General features: G+C 42.7%; 1 protein-coding gene across 5 annotated transcripts in view; it reads left to right on the forward strand.

Moving 5' to 3' along the window:
• NKTR (natural killer cell triggering receptor) overlaps positions 1–18,277 on the forward strand; it is a 35,954-nt gene extending 17,677 nt beyond the window's left edge. For 4 of the 5 annotated variants that reach the window (XM_033165695.1, XM_033165697.1, XM_033165698.1 and 1 more), the window contains 11 exons: positions 842–871; positions 1,461–1,606; positions 4,273–4,498; positions 6,747–6,899; positions 7,886–7,973; positions 8,878–9,023; positions 10,652–13,498; positions 14,333–14,428; positions 14,665–14,724; positions 15,074–15,178; positions 17,000–18,277. In XM_033165695.1, the coding sequence (XP_033021586.1) occupies positions 842–871; positions 1,461–1,606; positions 4,273–4,498; positions 6,747–6,899; positions 7,886–7,973; positions 8,878–9,023; positions 10,652–13,498; positions 14,333–14,428; positions 14,665–14,724; positions 15,074–15,178; positions 17,000–17,078 (3,976 nt within the window). In that variant the 3' untranslated portion in view covers positions 17,079–18,277. The remainder of the gene's footprint in view (positions 1–841; positions 872–1,460; positions 1,607–4,272; positions 4,499–6,746; positions 6,900–7,885; positions 7,974–8,877; positions 9,024–10,651; positions 13,499–14,332; positions 14,429–14,664; positions 14,725–15,073; positions 15,179–16,999) is intronic. The other variant, XM_033165696.1, reaches the window with a different exon arrangement.
• Positions 18,278–23,378: the final 5,101 nt, after the last annotated feature.

Consider the following 23,378-nt stretch of genomic DNA (forward strand, 5'->3'; position numbering starts at 1 on the left):
TTTAGAGGAATGAAATTTCAAATATAGCATTTACCTCCTGATTATTATTTTTTAATCTCCTTAAAATACAAGCCATTGTAGGAGTAGACAGAAACAGGACTTGGAGTTCAATAAATTAAGAGTCTCAGCTAAGGCTGCAGTCTTATGGAAACCCCATTGAATTCAGTGGGACTTAGTTGTGATTAGGCGTCAACAAAAATTCAGTGCTAGCCTTTGGTGTTACTTGACCGTCCATAAATTTTACCGATACTTTTCTAGAACAGTGGCTGTAGACCAGTCTCTAGTGAAAAAAATTGAAGCTGATTTGCAGACCCAGAAGAATAGTGGGAAACCAATCTGTTTTGCAGAAACTGATTTTATCCCCTTTTCTGTCTAATAATTAAAGTTTTGTGTAGCATGCGGTGTTGATACAAGCACCTAAATTACTATTGCCGTATTTTAGTGTTATTGGTAAGAACGAGATGGCAGTGCAGTGCAGTAGAGCAGTATGAATTTTGTTGCAATAGATGAGATTTGTGGACATGTACAATTATTTGCCCAATATCAGCCACAGTGAAACTGAGTTATTAATGTATGTGCTCTGTCTGCATGCATATCGCCTTAACTGGAGGAATAACTGAAGTGTGGCTTTATGCTGTAGTAGTAGTAATTATTGAAAATATATTCCATTTCCTGAATTTCATATGACTCTTAAGCTTTGTATGCAAAAATTATTAACTTGGCCCTGTTTTTTTCCCTTCCTTTTTTGTTTTATGTGCCACTCTGCCTTTGTACCTCCTCATCTGAACAACTGATTTTTTTTCTACACACACAAAAATCATCTCATGTTGATGTTAATCAGAACTACAAAGCCTGCTCCTCATCTTGATGGGTAAGATACAGATATTTGTATTCTTGCACTTTAGGGCCATCTCTTGAACATGCAGAACTCAAGGCTCAAATCTGTGCTCATTCCCAAAGTTCAGTGGATTCTGTCAATTATACATGGTTGTTCTGCTCTTCCACCCCACTTTTTATCCTTGTATCATATAAGATCATTTAGAGTTGTTATTCTAAAATTAAAAGGGCAATAATGCCTCTCCTATTCTCTTTACGATAGGCACATGAGATATGGTACATATTGGTTGCTGTAGGAAGGACAGTCTGAACACATAAAGAAAATGAACAGGATAGGCAAAAACTGCTTTTTAAAAAACCGAATTTACTTCACCTTAAAAACAACCTATGCGTGTAATTAAAAGTGTGTAATGTGAGACTCCATATGTGTCTGACATAAAACATGTAACAGGGCATAGCATATTGGCTCTGCATTTTGCCAATAATTTTAAAGCATTCTTAACCCAACCTCTTTTTAAATGAATTTTCTGTGTTAAGGATAACATTTGTTGCTAGAAGTCACTCCAAGCAATTGCTGCTTGCATATAAACCAGTGCACTTTTTTGCATCTTATATTTCTGCAGTGTACATGTCGTCTTTGGATTGGTTATTTCTGGTTTTGAAGTAATAGAACAAATAGAAAATCTGAAAACTGATACTGCCAGTAGGCCATATGCAGATGTGCGAGTTATTGACTGTGGGTTGCTGGTTACAAAATCAGCAAAGGATGGTAAGCCATTGCATACTTCCTCAAAATCTATGAGATAATATCATAATTTGTATTAGATCTAGGTATTCTGCAAGCTCTAGAAACCCCTTTTTATGTGCTTTTAATATGTTTCCATTTTGTAACATTATACTGAGTTTGGTCATACAGTGGTACCTCTGGTTGCGAACAGGATCCATTCTGGAGCCCCATTCGCAACATGAGCAGCGCGTATCCTGAAGCGCCATGTCTGCGCATTAGTGTGACGCGATTCAGCACTTCTGCGCATGCAGAAAGCGCAATTCTGCGCATGCACGAACCACCGAACACAGAAGTAACCCGTTCTGGTACTTCTGGGTTCAGCGTGTTTGTAACCCACACCGAACGCAACATGAGCTATGACTGTATTGCGTTGCTACATTTGGGAGAATGGGCTGCTGAATGTTTACCAAATAAGCATATTGGAAAATACTGCACTCGTTTGTTAAACCTAGGATAATATAGGAATAGTAAAGTTGTGCTTCCTTATTAAATTTTAAATGTTTAAATAATGGATCAAATTTTCTAAGCTTAAATCGTAGTAAAACAGGACATTTTCATGATAAAGTTGTCTACGTAGAATGAGTTTACTCTCTAATGTGAGTGGCTAACCATTTTCAGGCCAAGAGCTGCATTGGCCCATGGTCAGTCCTCTTGTGGGCCAAAGTGTAGAGGGGTGTGTGGTCATTTTATTTTTAACAATTAAAGACAATTTGGAGGGTATCTTGGGATCTTAAACCTTTTGGCATCATAGAATAAGTGCATGGGACCTGTTGGAATTGTCAGGGTTTTTGTGTGGTTTTTTTTAAATGACAAAATGGACTGGGGGCACATAGTTCCTTTAGGGGCTACAACAAACCTTAGGGAATCACGACAGAGGACCCATAGGAGCAGTAAGAATAAGACAGGTTGGAGTAGGGGACCACAGAAAATCCCTTGGAGGCTGGGTGGAGCCTCTGGGCATGTGTTAGCCACCCTTGCTATAACACAATGCATCCGTCAGCACCCTACTCTTTATGATTTTGTTTTTTAAGATGGCCTATTATTTTTTTACTCTGCATAAGACCATGATCCATCCAGATGTAGGCATAATTTTTCCCACAGGAGAGTGTGGTGCTCATTGAAGACCTTCTTTTCTCCCCAGTGTGCCCTTGGCCTCATTTGCACCACAGCCATCACTACCAGTGGTATAAATTGTAGACCTAGGTTGCTAGGCGGAAGAGGAGGGCTGGCTGTGCTGGAGGTGCACACCGACCCCTGATGGAAGTAGTGGCCAGAGAATGAGATATTATGGAGGGCCTTGGAAAGAAGAGGACTTCATTGATGCCTGTGCAGAAACTTTCCCGTGGGCACTGTTAGACTAGCAAGTGCAGATAAATTGCATCCCAAAGTCTTGTATATTGTGTGCACATACCCTCAGCAGATGCAGATTTTACATTAAACAATAAAGCACTATGAGTATCCATTCTTATGGCATCTTTAAGATAGGAAAATGAAAGCAGGAAGGAAAAGTTAAGTTTGGGCACAAGCAGTGGATCCTCTAGAAGAACCTGGATGAAACAAGTCTCCAGGGCTATTTAAAAATAAGGCAGGAATTAAGATGTATATTTGCTGGGGGTGATGTTAAGAGTTAAATACTTTTACAATATCAGCTGCTGACATACAGTGGTGCCCCGCTAGACGAATGCCTCGCTAGACGAAAAACTCGCTAGACGAACGGCATTCGTCTAGCGGAAGCTGCCCCGCAAGATGAAAAAGTCAATTGGGCTGCTTCGCAAGACGAAAATTTTTATTTATTTATATATATTTTTAGCGTGAAAACCTCCGCGCTCCATTGCCGCTTCGCTAGACGAATAATTCGCTCTACGAAAAAACTTGTAGAACGAATTATTTTCGTCTAGCAGGGCACCACTGTACAGCACATTGCCTGTCTTCCCACCAGTAACCAGCAGGTTGAGTTTCTATGAATGTATCTGGATGCATTTTCTCAAAGCAAATGGCAGTAAACAATGGCTGCATTGTCCAGCATTAAATTGTCTAGCATTTGGTTAATGCCAAATTGCCAGTGTAGCCTTTTTATGTCTGCCCAGTGGTCACACAGTATGGCTAGAACTAGCATACTATCTCAGGTAAAGGTAAAGGTAAAGGGACCCCTGACCATCAGGTCCAGTCGTATCCGACTCTGGGGTTGCGGCGCTCATCTCGCTTTATTGGCCGAGGGAGCCGGCGTTTGTCCGCAGACAGCTTCCGGGTCATGTGGCCAGCATGACAAAGCCGCTTCTGGCGAACCAGAGCAGCGCATGGAAACGCCGTTTACCTTCCCGCTGGAGCGGTCCCTATTTATCTACTTGCACTTTAATGTGCTTTCGAACTGCTAGGTGGGCAGGAGCTGGGACCGAGCAACGGGAGCTCACCCCGTGGCAGGGATTCGAACCACCGACCTTCTGATCAGCAAGCCCTAGACTCTGTGGTTTAACCCACAGCGCCACCTGGGTCCCATCTCAGATATTTAGAAACAAACAAACAAAAAAGTGTAATGATCTAATCACGATCCCCAGAGTTCATTGTGTTTGTGGTTTTACCCATGCTGGATGCGGATCCATATGTTCCTAGAGTGAATTATAAAAATGTATTAACTTTCCCATCCTAAGCATTGGAGAAGAAGAGAAAGGTGTCTGCACACTCAAAAGCTTCAGATACTTCCACCAGCAGCTCGTCTACTTCATCAGAATCGTCATCTGACAGTGAATCTGAAAGTGAGAGAAGTAAGAAAAGGAAACGCAAGAGGAGAATGAAAGCTAAACAGTCAAGGAAGCGACGAAGGGAAGAGAAGAAAAAGGAGGAACCCAAGAACAAACGGGCATCAAGCCAAAGAAGGTATCTAATACATTATCACAAGACGAGATGAAGAAGCCTTTTTATCAAGGTTTTAACGTTTTATTCACTTTTGTGCATAGACCTGTAAGCTTCTCTTGAGCACCAAGTTTTAAGATTCTTGGCTTGCAGTGAAGATAACGTGTCTCACTGTCAGACTTCTTGCATTAGGAAATAATATTCCAGGGCATAACATGTGAAGTTGACTTTGACACGTTCCATAAATTAATGCTGACATTTAGGACTGAGGAACCGGTCCTAACCATTTAAGCTAAAGCACATCACAGTAAAATGAGTAGGGGTATTCATGGGCCCCAATATTTGCCTTTTATCTGTGCGTTCTTAAATTCTTATCTCTTTCTGAATCGCTCTGTGTTCTTCTGCTTTGACCTATGTGTGAGCTTCCAAGCTACTCTGTGTAAAATCAAACACTTTTGTTCTCCCATTTGCTATAATGGAGAATCTAAAAACAGCCAACCCCTAAGCTTTTACATACAGTGGTGCCCCGCTAGACGAAAATAATTCGTTCTACGAGTGTCTTCGTAGAGCGAATTTTTCGTCTAGCGAAGCGGCAATGCAGCGCGGAGGTTTTCGCGCCGAAAAATATTTTTTTTCGTCTTGCGAGGAAGCCCCATTGACTTTTTCGTCTTGCAGGGCAGCCTTCCGCTAACAAATGCCGTTCGTCTAGCGAGTCATTCGTCTAGCAGGGCACCACTGTACCTACAAATAGATCTTACAACATGAAGCTCTCTTGAATGTGGTTGCTGAATTCTGAAGGGCTCTGGTTTGGTTTGGTTTGGTTTGGTTTGGGGTTTTTTTCTTTTTGTAAAAGCAGAGCATTGTGGGGTTTTAAAAACAAAAATGAAGCTTTCAACTCTTAAAAAACAACATCAATTTGCACCAACACTGAGCTCTTCTGCACTCCACAGTCATTATTTTGGACAGCCTCACTTCTTGCAAAGCCCATGGACTTGGAGCAGGAGGGAAGACCACAGCTCCAAGGGCTGAATATGCCCCCCTGACCCCCTTCTATAGCTTCTGTAACTCTTCCACAGGCCACACCTGTTAGGGAACTGCCACCTGGCCCGCTGAGGGGAATGGAGGGTCCGTTAGCATACAGAGAGCCCCAACGACAAATGAGCAGCAGCACCTCTTCTAGCGGGGAAAGCCGCCACACCTCCAGTGGGGAGGAGAGGGAAGGAACCAGCCTGGCGGGGAGAGGGCTTAGGGATGTTGCTGAGACCCTGCGATCACCTTGCCCGGCTGGTCAGGAGGGAGGCACGCCATTTCTGGCACCCCAGTTGCACAGAGGGGTGAAACGCAAGGAGGGTAGGAGGAGACTTGGGGTGCCGAAGTTATTATGCTGGGGGAGAAGCCGGAAGGGGCCACTTCCGGATTCTGCCAGCGACTGAGACAAACGTGCTTTTTATAGCTCTGCACTGTAAATAGTTTGCACAATAAAACTGCAAAAGACTGTTTGGGCTCCTGCTCCGTTACTCGCGAAGCACCTTCACGCGAACCTTACAACACCCTTCACTGAACCTGCAGCACAGTGTTTTTGCCTGGCTGCAAAGCATCCTTAAACTCTGATGATTCCTTTCACTTGTCTGAATGAAAAATAGAGAGGAATGTGGGAAGATACTTCCCTACAGTACAAAACTCTCATTCATTCCTCCACCCACTTTTGCCCTCTGGTCCTGCTCACCATGGGCATGTGGCCCTTGGGGCAAAAAAGCTTCCTCATCCATGACCTATGGAAATAGAGGAGAAATAGCGGTAAATGACAGAGAGTAACTGAGAAACATAATGGGGAGCAGGGGAGTGTTATTGGCACCCCACTTTGGTAAGAGGGAGCCCCTCTGGTTGCCTAGTTCTTTAACCTACATACAGAGCCATTGCATACCCCTGCCATATGGGAATATATGTCACTACTGGAGCTCTTTGAATTCTACTTTTTGTCCTCAATTAATGTGGCTTATCTGTAAAGGAATAGAAGCAGATAACCTGCAGACCTTCATTCTCTGCTTGTCTGGAAAAGTAAATTGTGCTGACTTAAAGAAATTCAGGAAGTAAAAAATTTAGGAGTTTGATTCATTATCAGGCTATTAAGTTTGAGAAAAGCCTCTTACAATGCAAGGGAACTTGATGTAGAAAGTTGTCACATACAGGATATATAGTCTGACACATGCAGTTCTCATTTGGGTTTCAAATTTTGTGTGTGTGTGTATTCTAAATTGCCCTTTCTATTCAGCCATCCTAACGGAAGCGAAGAAAATGAAAAAGCAGTGGACTCAAATGCGAAGAGGGACAAGCCTGTGGTCCGTCCTGAAGAAATTCCTCCAGTACCAGAAAACAGATTTTTGCTCAGAAGAGACGAACCAGTTATAAATACAGAGCCTGAGCCGTATGCAACAATTTTCTTCTTGTTATATTTGTTCCTTCTCTGTGGGACTGCTCCTTTTAAGCAGTCCTTGAGTCAATTGTGTATTTGCAGTTATGGAGTTAGTGGGGGATTGTTGTAACTTGCAATAATAGCTCAGCGCTACAGGGATGCAGTTCATATGCTTGAATTTTAATGGGATGCTTGCGTACTCCCACAGCTGAAAAAAATGTATTTTACATATAGGAAACCAAGGTCTTTATTTTTTGATTGAAGAAATGTCTCATCTAGCCAGCTATGTACCAGTTGCTGTTAAAAAAATATGGGACAAGGGTGCAGGATAGTCACGAAGTATTGGATTCCAGTTTTTGTTTTCTCTAAATGTTAGCTAGCTTTTGGCTTAGAAGGATCCTCAGCATGAACTTTCTTACGTCCTGACCATTATAACCCCTGATGTTTCCAAAAGGAGTAATTCCTGGTCCCCAGATACTTCTCTCATACTTAGTGGGGTATATGCAGCAAAGGGTGAAGAAATCCTACATGCCCATTTAATTCTTGGACCATGTGGTGTTGGACCCTGGTCAGGTTAGTCTCATAGCAATTCAGCATCTTTGGGGAAACTCCTTTCAGGAAGAGTCAGATTCTTCTCTATTGGATTCCTTAAAGAGGCGTCGTTTCTTGGGGAAACCCCAGTGAAAACTTAGATGTCCGGGTGATCCAGCTAGGGAGCCAGATGAAGGAATGTTTTTACAGTATGTGATTGCACCCCTCAGCTAGGAGCTGTAGAGACTCATTTGCCTTGGGTGAAAATTCTGTAACTTGGGGGAGGGGAGAGGGTGCCAACCAGATGGTTCTGAACTGTGTCTTAGCAAAGAAAAAGCTATGCAATTAAGTGTGTGGCCATTTGAGTCACTTGCTCAGTTTGGGCTGTCTTTAACATTTGACTGCAAGAAACATATATTGTTGCCAGTGCTGTTTTCCTTATACATGTATAATTCTTAATATTTAAGGAAGCTGCTTGATGTAGCCCCGGTTTTGAATGACCAGAAGCCTTCAGTATCTAAATCTGGAAGAAAAATCAGAGGGAGAGGCACAATAGTATGTTTTCCATATTCCCCTCCCCCCACCCTTCAAGCTTTATAACTTACGTGAGAGCTTTATTTTGGCCAGTGTTTGAAAGCTACCTCTGTTTGCTGACCACTTGTATATGAAAATTCATACTTGTCCCTGCATGAGGAAGCAGGAATGAAGAGGTTAATTACAAAGTATTATTTATTCTATTTCTCCTAGTGTGGGATCCAGGACATGAATAAAAAATGAGTGGAGCTAAAAACACAGTAAATGGTTTATATATATATATATATGTATGTATGTGTATATATATATATATATATATATATATATATATATATATATATATATATATATATATACACACAAGTTACCTTATTAAAAATAGCACTGAATCAAAACAAAAAATAGTGATATAGGCTTCTCTTCTAAATGGAGATGGGGATTGATAGTAAGGCATTATAAATTGGCTGAGAATGTGAGACCTCAAAAGGTGGAGTAGCAATAAACAACTGAAAAATATTATCAAAGTGTATTGCAGTGTTTGCCTGTTGCTTGCAGAACCTTTATATGGCAAAGAACAGAGAGAGTAGAAGTGGAGATGATTTTTTAAAGCCCACTAGGCAGATGCTGTATTTTAGCTTCTTGTGGGCTCTTACGTTCTCCTGTCACAAAAGCTCTTTCTCCAAGTTGAACAAGGTCTCTGCTTGTACCTACATTTTCTCTTCCTGCAGAGTTCCTCTGGCAAGGTTTGCTTACCTGCACAGAAAATCTGCAAGTAATCTCCAGATTTGGGTGTAACATATGCTCGGTATACAGTTGCCCCAAGACATTTGTTTTTAATCGTAGATAAGCCTTGATGATTGTGCAAGAGCACTACTGTATTATGGATTTTGTGTACAATTCTGCTTGTGCTGTTGTATTTTTCTAGCGATACCATACACCACCTCGTTCTCGCTCATGTTCAGAATCTGATAATGATGAGAGCAGTGAAACTCCTCCACACTGGAAAGAAGAAATGCAGAGGTTAAGAGCCTATAGGCCACCCAGTGGAGAAAAATGGAGTAAAGGAGACAAGTAAGACTATCCCTTAAATTATTCTTGTCCCATAAAATAGTAAGTTGGTTACATATAGGCACAAGATGAATAAAGAGAGTGGTAATAGCAGATTCTGTAAGGCATCTATTGCACTGCAGTTTAGATAGACTTTGTACCTGGTGAGAGAGTTTATTTTTAGATGGCTACAAATAAGAGAGTAGGGCTGATTGGGTTATGAAATTTTACTTGGGTGCTTTGCGTCTAGTTTACATCCTGTTATCTGGAATAGAGTGACATGTTAATCTTACTCGCTTGCAGAAACTTCTTGAGTTTTAAACAGTTTGGGGCTGCATTGTAAAAAAAAAAACCTATATGAACAGGCTAAAAATAATTCTAAAATGGAAGGATTTTTTAAAATGAAAATCTGTTGAGTTCGCCCCAAAATATGTTTCATGAAACTTTAGTTATTTGTATTTTGGGCCATTCCATTGTCACGGGTGGGACACTTTGACCATGTTTTTTGGTATTCACACATGTGTAACAATGTAAATATACATAAAAATTAACAACCAAAATTTAAACTATGTTCTTAATAAGATGCTGAACATTTTACTAATTTTTTATTATTTTTATGGATATTTTTGACAATTTTATTAAATGTTAAAAGTGTTGTCACGGGTGGGACAAAAAAAGGACATGGAGCTTGAGATAAGTTTGATTTATGGAAAAACTCTGTGAGTTGGGAGGTGAATCAATGATAAACTCAGCATATCTATTTAAATCAATGTTTATTGGTTACAACTATACAATCAGGAATTAAGTTTAAGAAATTTAACGATACAAAATTAAGGAAAAAATGCTGTCACGGGTGGGACAATCATCAGAAAACTTTTAACTTGAACACTTCTGTGAAGACTACGTGGGTGGACTTTTGAAAAGAAGGTCCATAAAATAAACTTCTTTTGTCTTTAGCTTTTAAAAAAATGGTTAGCCTGCATGTTTGGAATCTTCCTCACCAAAGTCCAGCGCTCATCTAGCATTCTTATCAGGCTCATTTTTCATGGAATGGCCCTTTTGTGAAGCTCCTTTGCCCCCCCCCCCCCGGCTGTTTTCATTCCCAGTGAACAACCATCATAGCTTTAACAATCCCCCCCCACACGGGATTGCTTTTGTAATGAATTCCATGGTTACACACTTAGGCAAAAAACTATTCATCTGAACGGTCAGCCACGTTAGTTGCTCTGAGGACATGTTTCTGAGTATTAACACGATTTTGTTGGATCATATTTGAGCAACTCCTTTGAGGCATGTGAACTGAGGCTTTTGTTTATCCACTCAGATGTAGTTCTTTCATTTTTGTTTTCTTTACTTGAGGTAGAGATACTGTTCTTAGTTTCATGTGCACTAATTGTTGAGGGCCTTTTTAGGAAGATGCCTGTACCAGCCCAGTACTACCAGGCATCTGCATACCATGTACCCAGGTCTTTAGACCCATGCTGTATGGTTCCTGAAAACTCAAACTCTGCTAGAGAACTTTAGAAGCCAAGCAAGCATAGTCAATGAGGTGCTTATTAATTAATTAATTAATTAATTAATTTTATATTTCATCCAAAGTTCTCAGGGTGCTCACAAGATACAGATAAACATTTTATTTATTTGTTTCTTAGGTTGAGTGACCCAGGAAGGTGGGATGAAAGAAGTCTGTCTCAGAGGTCAAGGTCATGGTCACATAATGGTTATTCTGACCTAAGTAGTGCTAAATACGGTCGCCACCACAAGAAACACCGGAAAGAGAGAAAGGCAAAGCACAAAAAGAAGGCCAAAAAGCAAAAACACTTCAAGAAGCAGAAGCAAATTAAAAAGAAGAGGTTATCTACTTCAACAGAGAAAGAATCTTCTCGTTCTTCTGCTAGAAGGACAAAATCGCCTTGTGATCGTGAGAGGGTGTCCCGCTCTTCCTCACTTTCTTCTAGAGATGATTCCTCCAGAAGGGACTGGTCTAAATCTGAAAGAGATAAGCAGAGTTCATTGTCCCCGTCAAGCAGGGACTCCCAGTCATACTACAGGTCTAGAACCAGATCCAGAACCAGATCCAGATCTTATTCCAGAAGAAGTTCTAGGTCAAGAATGGCTTTTAAGTCTTCTCAGTCTAGGAGCAGATCAGGATCTAGGTCCAGTTCCAAGCATCTTAAGATGGTGTCCAGTTCACCAAAAAACGTCGCAGCTCGTTTAAATGAATTCAAGCCTGTTGCAGTCGAACCTGTCATGGCAGCATTGCCACAGAATGATAAAGTTGTGATACAGCCCGTTGTTGCCGAAAGCATTCCAGTCATATCACTTAGTGACAGTCCTCCGCCTTCTAGATGGAAACCTGGGCAAAAGCCTTGGAAACCATCCTATGAGCGAATTCAGGAAATGAAAGCAAAGACCACTCACTTGATGTCTACTCAGATTACCTACAGTTTAGTAAGTGTCAAAGATACAAGCACATCCTCTTCGTACCGTAAGCGACGAAAAAGTTCGGATAGTGACCGCAGTGATTATTCAAAAAATCACAGTGATAGAAGCTCAGAGAGTTGGCGAAGGTCGAGGAGCAGGACATCTCGAAGTAGATCCTACTCCAAGTCTTACTCCAGATCAAGAAGTCCATCCAGCTCGAGATCTCGATCAACTGTTAGATCCCATTCAGTGCATAAATTCCCCAGTGACCGGTCATGCTACAGTGGGTCGTCATCTTATTTTTCTCTAAGTGAGGATGACCGACAGAAAAGCAAAACAAAAGAAAGTGGGCACTTGTCAAAGAAGAGACAAAGCAGTTCTGAAAGTACCCTTCTATATGCAAAAGATGCGGCTTCTCAGAAGCCCAGGGAGAGTGTGAGTAGATCCTCTTTGGACTCCTCCACAGATAGTGAGCAGGTGACAAAACCACAGCCAGTGCAGGAAAAGGGGCCATTACAGCAAGAAAAAGCAAGCCGGAAGCGAAAGCAAAGCAGCTCTGCTTGCGATGGGAATGAAGAAAAGGCCGGGTCTGAGTGGGGCAGTGACCATTCAAAAAAAAGACACTTGGAGGAGAAACTGAACTCCCCAAGAAGTGGTCGTAAAGCAAAAAGGAAAACACGTGCCGATAGTAAGTGGGACTCTGAATCAAATTCAGAAAGAGGCGGAAACAGGAACTCTAAGGAAGATTCAAAATTGTCTTCTAGCAAGGAGGAAGGTGAAGCCACATCAGACTCTGACACAGATCTCAGCCTCGCCAAGTGCAAGACAAAGTTGGATTCCTCCTCAGGTACACTCAAGACAAGCAAGCAGTTCTCCCCTTCCGAGACAGAGAGCTCCCATTCCAATTCTGGGGCCAGGGGGAAATCCAGAAAGCAGAAACATGGCTCCAAAAAGAACTTCAAAAAGGCACATTCCAAAAAAGCGAAGGAGAAATCCAAGAGTAAAAAAGAAAAGAAGCATAAGGCCCAAAAACGAATGGAAACATTTCACTGGCAGCCGCCTCTGGAGTTTGGAGAAGAGGAGGAGGAGGAAGAGGACATCGCTGTAAAGCCACGTACCAAGGATGAGAGAGAGAAGCCAGTCGTGACAAAAACAGATAAAAAGCAAGATTCTGAAAACAATAAAATGCTCCAAGACCAAACAGGGAATGACAAAAAGCTCAGTGAAGAGAATAAAACTGTAGGCCATGCATCACCCGCTGTTAAGAAAGTTTTTAAAGTTAATGGGGAAGAGGCAACATCAGCACATGATCTAAATTCAGAAAAAAATACGGAAATTTCAGAAAGCGCTGGTGCTGCCAAAGTAAATAATGAAAATGAGGTGGATGTTACCCAGATTGATGACATGGAGATTTGTACTCCAGAGCATAATTCACCCATGAAGGTTGAGGTGGAACTTTCTCCAGTAAGTCTGAAGGTGAACTTGCAGGACATTAAAGTTAGTAAGAGCACAGGTGTGCCAAGTAGCTCTGAAGCGGAGAGTGCAAAACCAGGACTTGATGCTAGAGAATTGACTGGTAGCAAAGAAGGCAACACACAGAGAGAGAAACAAAGACCTAAGCCCGTCACAACCATTGCTGCTGTGGAAAGTGTGCTGAAGACTGAGATGGTGGAAAATCCTCAGAGCAGCGTTGCTGATAATAAATGGAAACCGTTACAGGGAGTAGGGAACCTGCAGGCTGCAGCTCCGGCAGCTGCTAGTAATCCTTCCGAAGCCAAAAACGTGGCCTCATCGTCTGAGTCAAAGCCACAAGGTTTAAGAATAGAAATTAAAAGCAAAAACAAAATTAGACCAGGCTCCCTGTTTGATGAAGTTAGGAAGACTGCCCGACTGAATCGGAGACCAAGGAACCATGAGAGCTCTAGCGAGGAGGATTCTCCTGCACGGGAAAACAGCCAGTCAAGGAGTCATAGCCGGTCACGAAGCAAGTCAGACCCCAAATCCAGGCACAGAGCAAGATCACATTCCTACAGTCACTCCAGAAGTCGATCAGGAAGTTCCACCTCTTCTTACAGGTAAGTAAAATTACTTGCATTTTACAAATAGGCATAGCTATTTCTTTATGGACAGTCATAGGGATGCACATAGGCCCGGCCCGGCCCCCATCCCTGTTCCTCCCCCTTCCAGTGTCAAAAACTGCATGCATGTCAGTGGTTGTGCGTGCCTTAAGTGCACGCAAACTCTCAGTTGCCTGTATTTCTTTCATGAAATGTATACACCACTTGATGGCAAAGAATAAAACATAACAATTGTTAGTAAAAACAATTAAATCGTTCAGAAAACTAGAACCAATGAGAAACTGAAACCACGTCAGCATTGTAGGTATCTGTGTTGTTGTTGTTGTTGTTTAGTCATCTTAGTCATGTTTGACTCTCCGTGATCCCATGAACCAGAGCATGCCTTGGAAACTCCCATTTTCTTCTCAAAGTTTCTCCTTTTTTTATGTCCATGGAGTTTTCTTGGCAAAATACTGGAGTGTTTGCCAGTTCCTTCTCCATGTGGATCACATTTAGTCTAAACTCTCGGCTATGACCTGTCCGTCTTGGGTGGCCCTGCATGGCATAGCTCATAGCTTCTTGGAATTATTCAAGCCCCTTCGCCACGACAAGGCAGTGATCCATGAATGGAGGTATCTGTGTAGGCTTGTCCAAACAAAAATGTTTTAGCATGTGCCGAAAAGAGTGCAGTGAAGGCTCCTGCCTGATATCTTATAAGCTATTTCAGTGTTCCTTGCTCAGTGGGGCTTGCCTGTTGGTGACTGTGTGCTCTGAAAACCTTAAAACGAACCCCTGTGATTAGCTGGGACTTACTTTGCACAGCTTTTCACTACATGCACTTGAAATCTCTAGGTCACGGAGTTACACACGAAGCCGGAGCAGAGGATGGTACAGCAGAGGCCACTCAAGAAGTCGAAGTAGTTCTTATGACAGTTGCAGGAGTCACAGGTTAGTACCAGTAAAAGGGATGGGGAAGTGCTGGAGCGAAGAGGATAACTTTCTGCAAACATCTGCTTTTGAAGCCTAGTTTGGTTTCTTAGCAGAGGCACTCTGTAGATTTAGTATGGTTTATGTCACTTTGGGAAATAGTTATAACTGGCTTTAATGCAAACTAAGCAAGCACAATATTGGGACATCTTCCTTACAGTTTAAAAATGTCATGTCATTATTTTCTTGTTTAATAGTCGCACTTATAGTAGAAGTCGGTCCAGAAGCAGCTCTTACGATCACCACAGTCGATCAAGGTATGCTAAGAGATCATTTTTGAAATATGACTCTAGTATATAATGGGTTAGTAACAGTAAATTTAAATGATGCATTGATAATAAGGTGCTGTGGCTTACTTTTCTAAACAGGCTTACTTTACTTCAAAATTGAAAGAGCATAATGGAATCATAGCTACACTGAATGGGTGCCTTTTATAGATTTTTTTTTCCATTTGCGTTTAATTGTTTAGTTTTTAATTCTCTAGCATATTGTATTTAATCCAAATATATTTTCTGTGAATAAGAAAGCTTTGATGTCTCTAAGTTTATTTAAGGAGATTCAGTGTTAAACAAAGTAAGTCATTGCTTGGTTTTTCACTCATAGAAGCAGGTCCTATACCTATGACAGTTACTACAGCAGGAGCCGAAGCAGAAGCAGAAGCAAAAGGAGTGACAGTTACCACAGATCTCGCAGTTATGACAGACGCTCCAGGTATGTGGTTTTTGACAGCTAGACTGAGGAACTTACTATATAGACAAATGCAAATGACATTTGTGTCTCACCTCTGTTCGAACTACTTGTAGTAATGCAAATTGTTTACGAATCTTGTGCATCTGCCAAAATTCCACAAAAATAGGAGCGACCCAAGGGCTCCAAACATAATTATAATATAAAACAAAACAATATAAATCAGAGTACAGTAAAGCATTAAATGTCCAAAACCATTAAGAAGCAGCAGAGCAAATGTAAAATGCCAAGGCAGCACAGTTACCCAATACCAGAAGCTGGTAGTGCCACAACTTGTGTGTCACTGCGGAAAAGTTCTGTGTCACTGCAAGCTTCAGCTACACGTGTGACAACAGCAGAACACAAAGCAAGATAATTTCTAATTACCTTAACAGGCGAGCTGTTTCCTATTAGAAGGGGTGTTCCTTGTCACCTGAACTCAAGTCATTTAGGGCTTTGGCGGTAATAAGCGCCTCAGACTGTACCCAAAAACTACAGTGGTAACTCGAGTTACAAATGCTTCAGGTTACAAACTCCGCTAACCTGGAAGAGTTACCTCGAGTTGAGAACCTTGCCCCAGGATGAGAACGGAAATGTGTGCCAGCGGCAACAAGAGGCTCCATTAGCGAAAGCACGCCTCTAGTTAAGAACAGTTTCGGGTTAAGAATGGAGCTCCAGAACGAATTAAGTTCGTAACTAGAGGTACCACTGTAATGTGATCACATGTTCCGCTGTGAAGCCAGTGTGATCACATGTTCCAGTGACAACAGTTTGAAGTGTCCAAACACTTTACACTTCAAAATGCCTCACCTAGTAGAGCGTATTACAAGTAAGCCACTCTGGATCTGACCAAGGCTTGTGCAACAGTGGCCAGATCCATTTTCTCCAGAAACCATAGTGGTGGAAGGGTGCTTCGAGCTACAACTACCACATTGCATCCCAGGGGATTCCAGGCTACACGTGATCAAAATAGCCAAAACAGATCAACTCTCCTATTGAACAAAGGCACATCTGTCTTGTCTCAATTAGATTTCAGTTTGTTAGCCCACATCTAATCCATAACTGATTCAGAAGTTACTCTGCCTCACTGGACTCATAGAGGAACAAAGAACTAGGTTATTACATTTGATTTTTATTGGTAGCCAGAACACGCAGCCAATAGGTTACCTTTGGTGACAGCTGTTGAACTTGAGAAGAGACACAAACGTCGCTTCATATTCTGTCTAAATGTTTCTGAGAACACCTGGTCACTGCTTTTTATTCCCTGTAGTGGTCCTGATGTGTAGTTTTCCATTAACAACCTGGTTAGGTGTTAGATCTCCTTATGGTGCCAAGACATCAGCTTTCCACCGCATTGCCTGAAAAGGTGTAATTGCCCCCTGTTCGGGTGTTGAAGAAAATCAGTATTTTAAAAATTGTCCCTTCTTACTCTCTTACGCCAGGCTTTTTATTATGTTACCTTTTTTTATGATGCTTTGAATCGAAAGTCGGTGTTGGCTGCGTACCAAGTTAGGTGGCAGGTTCAAAATTGGCGAAAGACAACCTGGGGCCGGGGGGGAATCCTGAAATGTACCTCTAATTAGAGTAGTTGAGCTTTCATCCAATTGAGAAAATCCATGCTTGAAATAAGCACGCTTTTTGGGGGGGGGGGGAGCATATTTACCGTAACATAATGAAATGTATTTCATTTCTTTGCCATGCCGCTCTGCTCGCAATGGGGACTGCTGCAGAACTTTGTACTTGAAAATGTGACACTTCAGCAGTGCGCACCTTCACTTGTGCCTTGACTTTTTCCCCCCTTTCTAGATCCTACGGCTCAGACAGTGAAAGTGACCGCAGTTATTCCAACAACCGAAGCCCCAGTGAAAGCAGCAGATACAGCTGAAAGCCATAACCATTGGAAATGCAGATTGTATTTAACAGGGGTTTTCCCCCATCAGTACTGTGCAGACCCCTTTTTCTCAGTAAAACTGACAGATGCCTAGTGAGATGAGGCCTTACAACTTCTGAGCACAACTTTTCCATATGCCATCTTCTGAATCCTGGAGTTAGATTTCTCAGTCATGAGAGATTTGGATTTGCAGATACCCTTATGTACTGAAAGAGGCCTGATGTGTCAGAATTACCTCTAGGGGATGGCTACTAGCCTTTTCTCAAAAATACGCTGGCAGCCATGAAACTGAGGAGGGGGAGGAGGAGAATACTGTTCCGAGACTAGCTTCTTTGTAGTTACCTAAAAAGCTTGTATCATTTCAGTGGTGACCTGTATGTACATGGTATGAGCCTTTACACGAGTGGAGGTGGATAAAAAGATTTAAGGCAGGTATTTCTGTCTTTCTGCAGTACAATATCCAATGCTTAGGTTCAGGTGCAAACCTTCGCAGCTCTTTCTTGGAAAAGTTAAAAAATGTATAAAGGTGTATGTTAAGCCTCAAAAGATGATAGTATAGAGTTCTATTTCAATTCTGTATCCATGCTATAAGAATGTAGGAAGAATGTTGCATCCTGGATTTGTAAAAGCTGACCTAAAGAGCCTTTGACATTCTTAAGTCATGTCTTCGAACACCGAGAACAGTTTCAGTGGGGACTTTCTGACCACCAACCCTTCAGTGAATGCGACTTGTACAAGATAATTTGATGTTTGATTTTTCCCACTGGCTTCAGAGTATCAGCAGGTATTTATACTGTTAAGATTTTATACTGTAGGTATAAAACAAAGGAAGACATGGGAGTTCATTTTCAGTGTTCAGCACCAAAAAGAGTCTCGATAGTGACAGCAAACTGTTTGTAAATGGGTTTACAAACACTCATTTTCAATTCAAAAGCACTGAGTTTCTTCCAGTGCTTTGATTCAGCAGTTAAAGAATTATTTGTAAATGAACATTTCAGTGTAAACAAATTTTCATATGAAATAGCGACGTTTTCTAACAGCAGAACTAGCCCTTCTGATAGCTGGGTGTGACAGCAGAGGGGGAAACGCTGTCTGTAACTGTAGTCGTGATACTGAATTTAACTTTCTATTATTTTGAAATGCTGTACATTTCTTATCAAATCAGGATTTTTTTTGTCAAGAGCTAACAGCTGTACATTTGAAAATGTGATTCTCTCTCTCCCTCCCCTCATTGCAATTAAAAATATAAACCATTTAAGTATATTGGATATTGGTCATTTGGTGCTCATCAAACTCATGACATCCTCCCATTACCTCAAATGCAAACCTGGGTTGATAGAACTGAGATTGTTTTCAAGCTTATGCGTTCCGGAGCCCCGTTCGCATCCTGAGAAGTCTGCAACCCGCAGCGCCGCTTCTGTGCACGCGTGGGTTGTGATTCGGCGCGTCTGTGCATGCGCGTGACGTCACTGCGTGTCTGCTCATGCGCGACCCACTGAACCCAGAAGTAATCTGTTCTGTTACTTCCGGGTTCGGCGCATTCATAAGCTGTGCCGTTCGCAACCCGCAGTGAACGCAACACAAGGTACAACTGTGCTGTATCTTGATTTCAGTAAGGCTTTTGACAAAGTCCCCCATGATACTCATGAGGAAGCTAGTAAAAATTGAGTTGAACGAGGTAACCGTTAGGTGGATTTGTAGCTGTTTGGCTAACCCAAACCCAAAGAGTACTCATAAATGGTTCCTTGCCATCCTGGGGAAAAGTGACAAATGGGGTGCCGCAGGGTTTTGTCCTGGGCCCATTCTTGCTCAACGTCTTTATAAATGACTTGGATGAAGGAATTGAGGGGATGCTCATTAAATTTGCAGATGACACCAAACTGGGAGGGGTAGCTAATGCCGCAGAAGACCGAATCAGATTTCAAAATGACCATAACAGATTGGAGAACTGGGCACAAGCTAACAAAATGAATTTCAATAGGGGCAATTGTAAGGTTCTGCGCTTAGGCAGGAAGAACCAGATGCACAAATATAGGATGGGGGACACCTGGCTTAAGAACATTACCTGTTCAGATATTTGAAGAAAGTGTGCATGCACACGAAAGCTTATACCAAGAACAAACTTAGTTGGTCTCTTAATGTGCTACTGGACTATCTATCTATCTATCTCATAAAGGTATATTCAGACTTGGGGATTCACAGAGTCAAGACTCTTAAAATATGGTATTGAATTGTTCAAAGGAAGCTTCCTTAATTCTGTGTTCTGGAAATTTATTGGTAGCAACTTTGTTTTTCTCAAAAGTGTCCCTAGAAATTGAGCATGCACCTTCACTCATGAAAATGGTGGTTCCTGCTACTGCTCATGAATGGAGGCCCCATTCCAATAAGTATTTTTAATTCCAACAACTATAAGAAGAAGTTCCTTCCTTTAAGTAGTGGGTGCCCAGTGACCTAAATAGTCTCTTGCCTATTTGCACAAGGCTTCTCAATATCACGGCGATCTTTTTCGATGCTGTGAGATGGTGGGCTCCCAGGGGCCAGGTGGAGGGCTCTGCTCCTGTAAGTGAGCCTTCTTGAGCTCCTGCTTCCAGAATCGGAGCCTTTCACCGGTGGGCCAGAAGGTCTTGGAAGCAGCGTAAGGATTTGTGGTCAGAAGGGAAATGGGAAGACTCCAGCATTTTTGCACGTAACTGAATGCACCAAAGGTGTGCTTTAGATCCTAGCGGCCCTTCATGAGATCTTGGGGTGCTTCACAGGATAAAATACAAGATACAAACACAAGTAAATAATTAAAACAGCAAAACTCTTCTAAAAGGCCACCAGTAGATTCCAATCTTCTTGTCCTTCTGAGTACCCACTCTTTCCCCTTTGCTAGATCTAGTAATCCTGCTATCTGGCTGTCATCCTCCAACAACAAGCTAGATAAGGAACCATGCTATAAGCAACAGGACTGGAAAGGCAGAGCTGTTTTATATGCCATGTGGAACAGTATGTTGGCCAAGGTGGTAGAATTCTGGTGGTACCACTTCAGACACCAGCTGGAGGGTTGTATTTTTGAATGCTCCCATGCCTATAGTAAAGCACCAACATCGGAAAATGAGGTTCGTCTAGCCCAGGAGTGGGGAACCTGTGGACTTAAAGATCTTGTTAAGACTCCTGACTCTCATCAGCCCCAGTCAGCATGGCTCCAAACCTTTTCCTGATGTGCTAGATCATTGCAGTTGGTGCTTTTTGAAATGCTAATAAAAACCTGCAGAAGTAAAACCCACCACCACAATCTGTCTGGCCTGAACGCCAGGTTTTCCAAGTTCTCAGCTGATGTTCACAAGCACAATGTGGCAGAACTTTCAGCTTTCAGCTAGGGTTCCACATGGTTGGCTTGCTTTAATAATTCTGTACCACAGCTGGTTGCTTTAGTCATTTGCTCTTTTATTCTGAATGTAGCCTGGTGGATCCGATCGTGAGGGTGGGAAAATGTGTATGCTCCATATGGCACGTCCCTCATCCTCCAGAGCCCCCCTCAAATCCGTTGAAAGCTTCTGCCCGCAAATGAAATATTCAGTGTGGATTCGAACAAGCCTTGTTATGCTGTTCAATAACCAAGCAACACTGTACAATATCTCATCTGCAGCCCTTACACTAGCTGAAACTATTTGACATGCATTCCTCTTCCCAGAGTGGTTATGTGGAGAGCCTGTATGGTGTAAGTGTTCAAGAGTGCTTGGACAAGGTCCAAGGAGACCCAGATTAAAATCTCAACTCAGGCACAAAACTTCCTGGGCAACCTTGGGCCAAATGCCATTTCTCAACACACCTCAGGGATGTTTTGCATGCAATAGATCCCAGGTTCAGTCCCTGGCATCTTAAAAGTAGGATTGGGAAAGATTCTTATCTGAATCTTAGAGGAATCCGCCTGTCAGCATACGGCAGGGGTGAGGAGCTTGTGTCCCTCCAGATATTGCTGGATTACAACACCACAATGCCTTCCACATATGCTGCATCAGGAAGATTTTGGGCATCACGTGGCAGGAAAGAGTCTCAAACACATGTGCTCCCCCAAACCCACATTCCCAGCATGTTTGCACTCCTCTCTCAGCGACACCTATGTTGGCTTGGTCATGTTCACTGAATGGAAGACAAGCAGGATCCCCCAAGGATGTGCTCTATGGGGAGCTGGCTTCAGGCACCAGGCCCGTTGACAGACCAACTCTGTTTTACATAGATGTCTACAAATGTGACGGAAAGGCTGTCAACTTCATCCCCGCCATGTGGGAATGCCTTGCAGATGACTGTGACAAACCCCCACCTCTCAATTACTAAAATCGTGTCCACAAGGGTACAGGGGTGAAACCAACCCCCCTCCACTTGGTTCGCCTCAAAACAAACCCCTCTTACTTCAAGGGCTTAATAGTAATGAGAGTTTTTCCAGCTTTCGTGGCCTGATACCCTCACTACTCTGGGTTACTTAAATGAACAACCTCTTGCCTACAGTAAAGGGCTTCCCTCAGCTTGGATCCCCACTGTATCGATTTGCCTCAACACTGGCAACTTCTTGGCACTCTAGGTTTTCACCATCTAACCCTTTTCTGTGTGACTCTAGGACACAAACTATCACCTCCCTTTCCTCAGGTAAGTTTTGCCCTTTCTTGAGTCCACACCTCTGTGAGATTTGATACCCTGCTGGACCAATAATGACGATTCCTCCTTGGCACCAAAAAGAACTGAACTTTATTTTCTTGAGAACATAGTTGTTTTAAAGATTCATGCATTCACAATCTTAGTTGCAGTAATACAGAAACATATTTCGTTTTATAGTTTCATGTTAAAACTAAACCTAACCTAAACCACCACTATCCTAGCCCCACACCCTCCTTCTTCCCTGTCTCCACACACACCCTCTTCTCAACTGTCAAAAACGGCTGTTCCCTCCTTTTAAACCTGGGATGTCCTGCCCCCAAAGGATGAACTGTCAGTCAAGATGAAGGTGGATTAACTCCTTCTGAGCCGGGAGGTAATAACTCCTCCACCCTAGGGCCAATCCGTCACAACGACCACAGTGCCTGGAGACAAGACAGTCAGGTTGTGTATCCAAAGCAGTGACCAGAAGACGATTTACCGCTGGGAGGAGCACAGAGAAGAAACGCCATAGTGCATTTCATCTGCCCCAACTGCAACAAAACATGTCTCCCATATAGACCTCTAAAACCACAGCAGGAGCTCTAACTCTAACAGTTTGATGGATGCCAACGACTCTCTCACCCTTCAGTATTTGTGAAGCTGGCTAGATCAGGTCCATAGCCTGTGGGGAGGGATTGCAGGCAGAGGAGGTCACGACAGACCACGTTGCCTGTCTGAAAAATTATGTGTCCCTTTAAAAAACAACAACACGCATTATATTCTTGCGTGAGGTATGTTTGTAATCAGCAAACTGGCCAGAAAGTGGAATGGTCCCATCTCCTTTAGTGAGCCTTGCGAGAACTGGGAGTGTGCCGTAAGAAGTAAATAAAATTCCCTGCGAGGTCATCGTACCTCCCTTTCCCACAAGCGAAGGTGCTGCTCTCGTCTTTCACCTCCCCATCACATGCTGTGATTGTGCTCGGTCTGTGTGTCTTGGATATCGGCAGTTTCGCAAGGATAGTTAATAAGGATTTAGGAAAATAAATGGGGCAGGGGAGGGAGCTCTGGAACTCGTGTTGGCTTCTAAGATAATGTTTTGGCAGCATACCCGGAGCCTGCTGTTTCCAGCAGCTGGTTGGTACATCTCCGTAGCAGCCAAATGTAATGTGTACTGTAACTAGGACACAGGCTGTTTTTCCCGAATGTGGGAGACGAAAGGAAACTTCCAACCTTACATGATCGTTTTATCTGTTGTGAGCAAAGGGTGACTCTCGTGCAGGCAATTGCTTTATTGTGCTAGGAGTGCTCAATTATGGAGAGTTCCCAGTAGCATGTGTGTTGCTTAGAAAAGACATTGTCCTCAGCGTTTCACCTGCAATATTCTTCTCGATTAGGAGACTGTAGTAAAAGGAAGTGGCTGGAGGGACAAACCAAATCAAATCCCATCTCTCCTCCACTGCCTCTGGGTTGTGGTCGCCTTTCTCTAAAGGTTGCCTGGTACAGGTCAGGCCTGGAGAACATGGTAAAGGTAAAGGGACCCCTGACCATCATGTCCAGTCGTGTCCGACTCTGGGGTTGCGGCACTCATCTAGCTCTATAGACCAAGGGAGCTGGTGTTTGTCCACAGACAGCTTCCAGGTCATGTGGCCAGCATGACAAAGCCGCTTCTGGCGAACC

Source organism: Lacerta agilis, chromosome 12 (assembly GCF_009819535.1).
Source record: "Lacerta agilis isolate rLacAgi1 chromosome 12, rLacAgi1.pri, whole genome shotgun sequence".
Classification (NCBI taxonomy): domain Eukaryota; kingdom Metazoa; phylum Chordata; class Lepidosauria; order Squamata; family Lacertidae; genus Lacerta; species Lacerta agilis.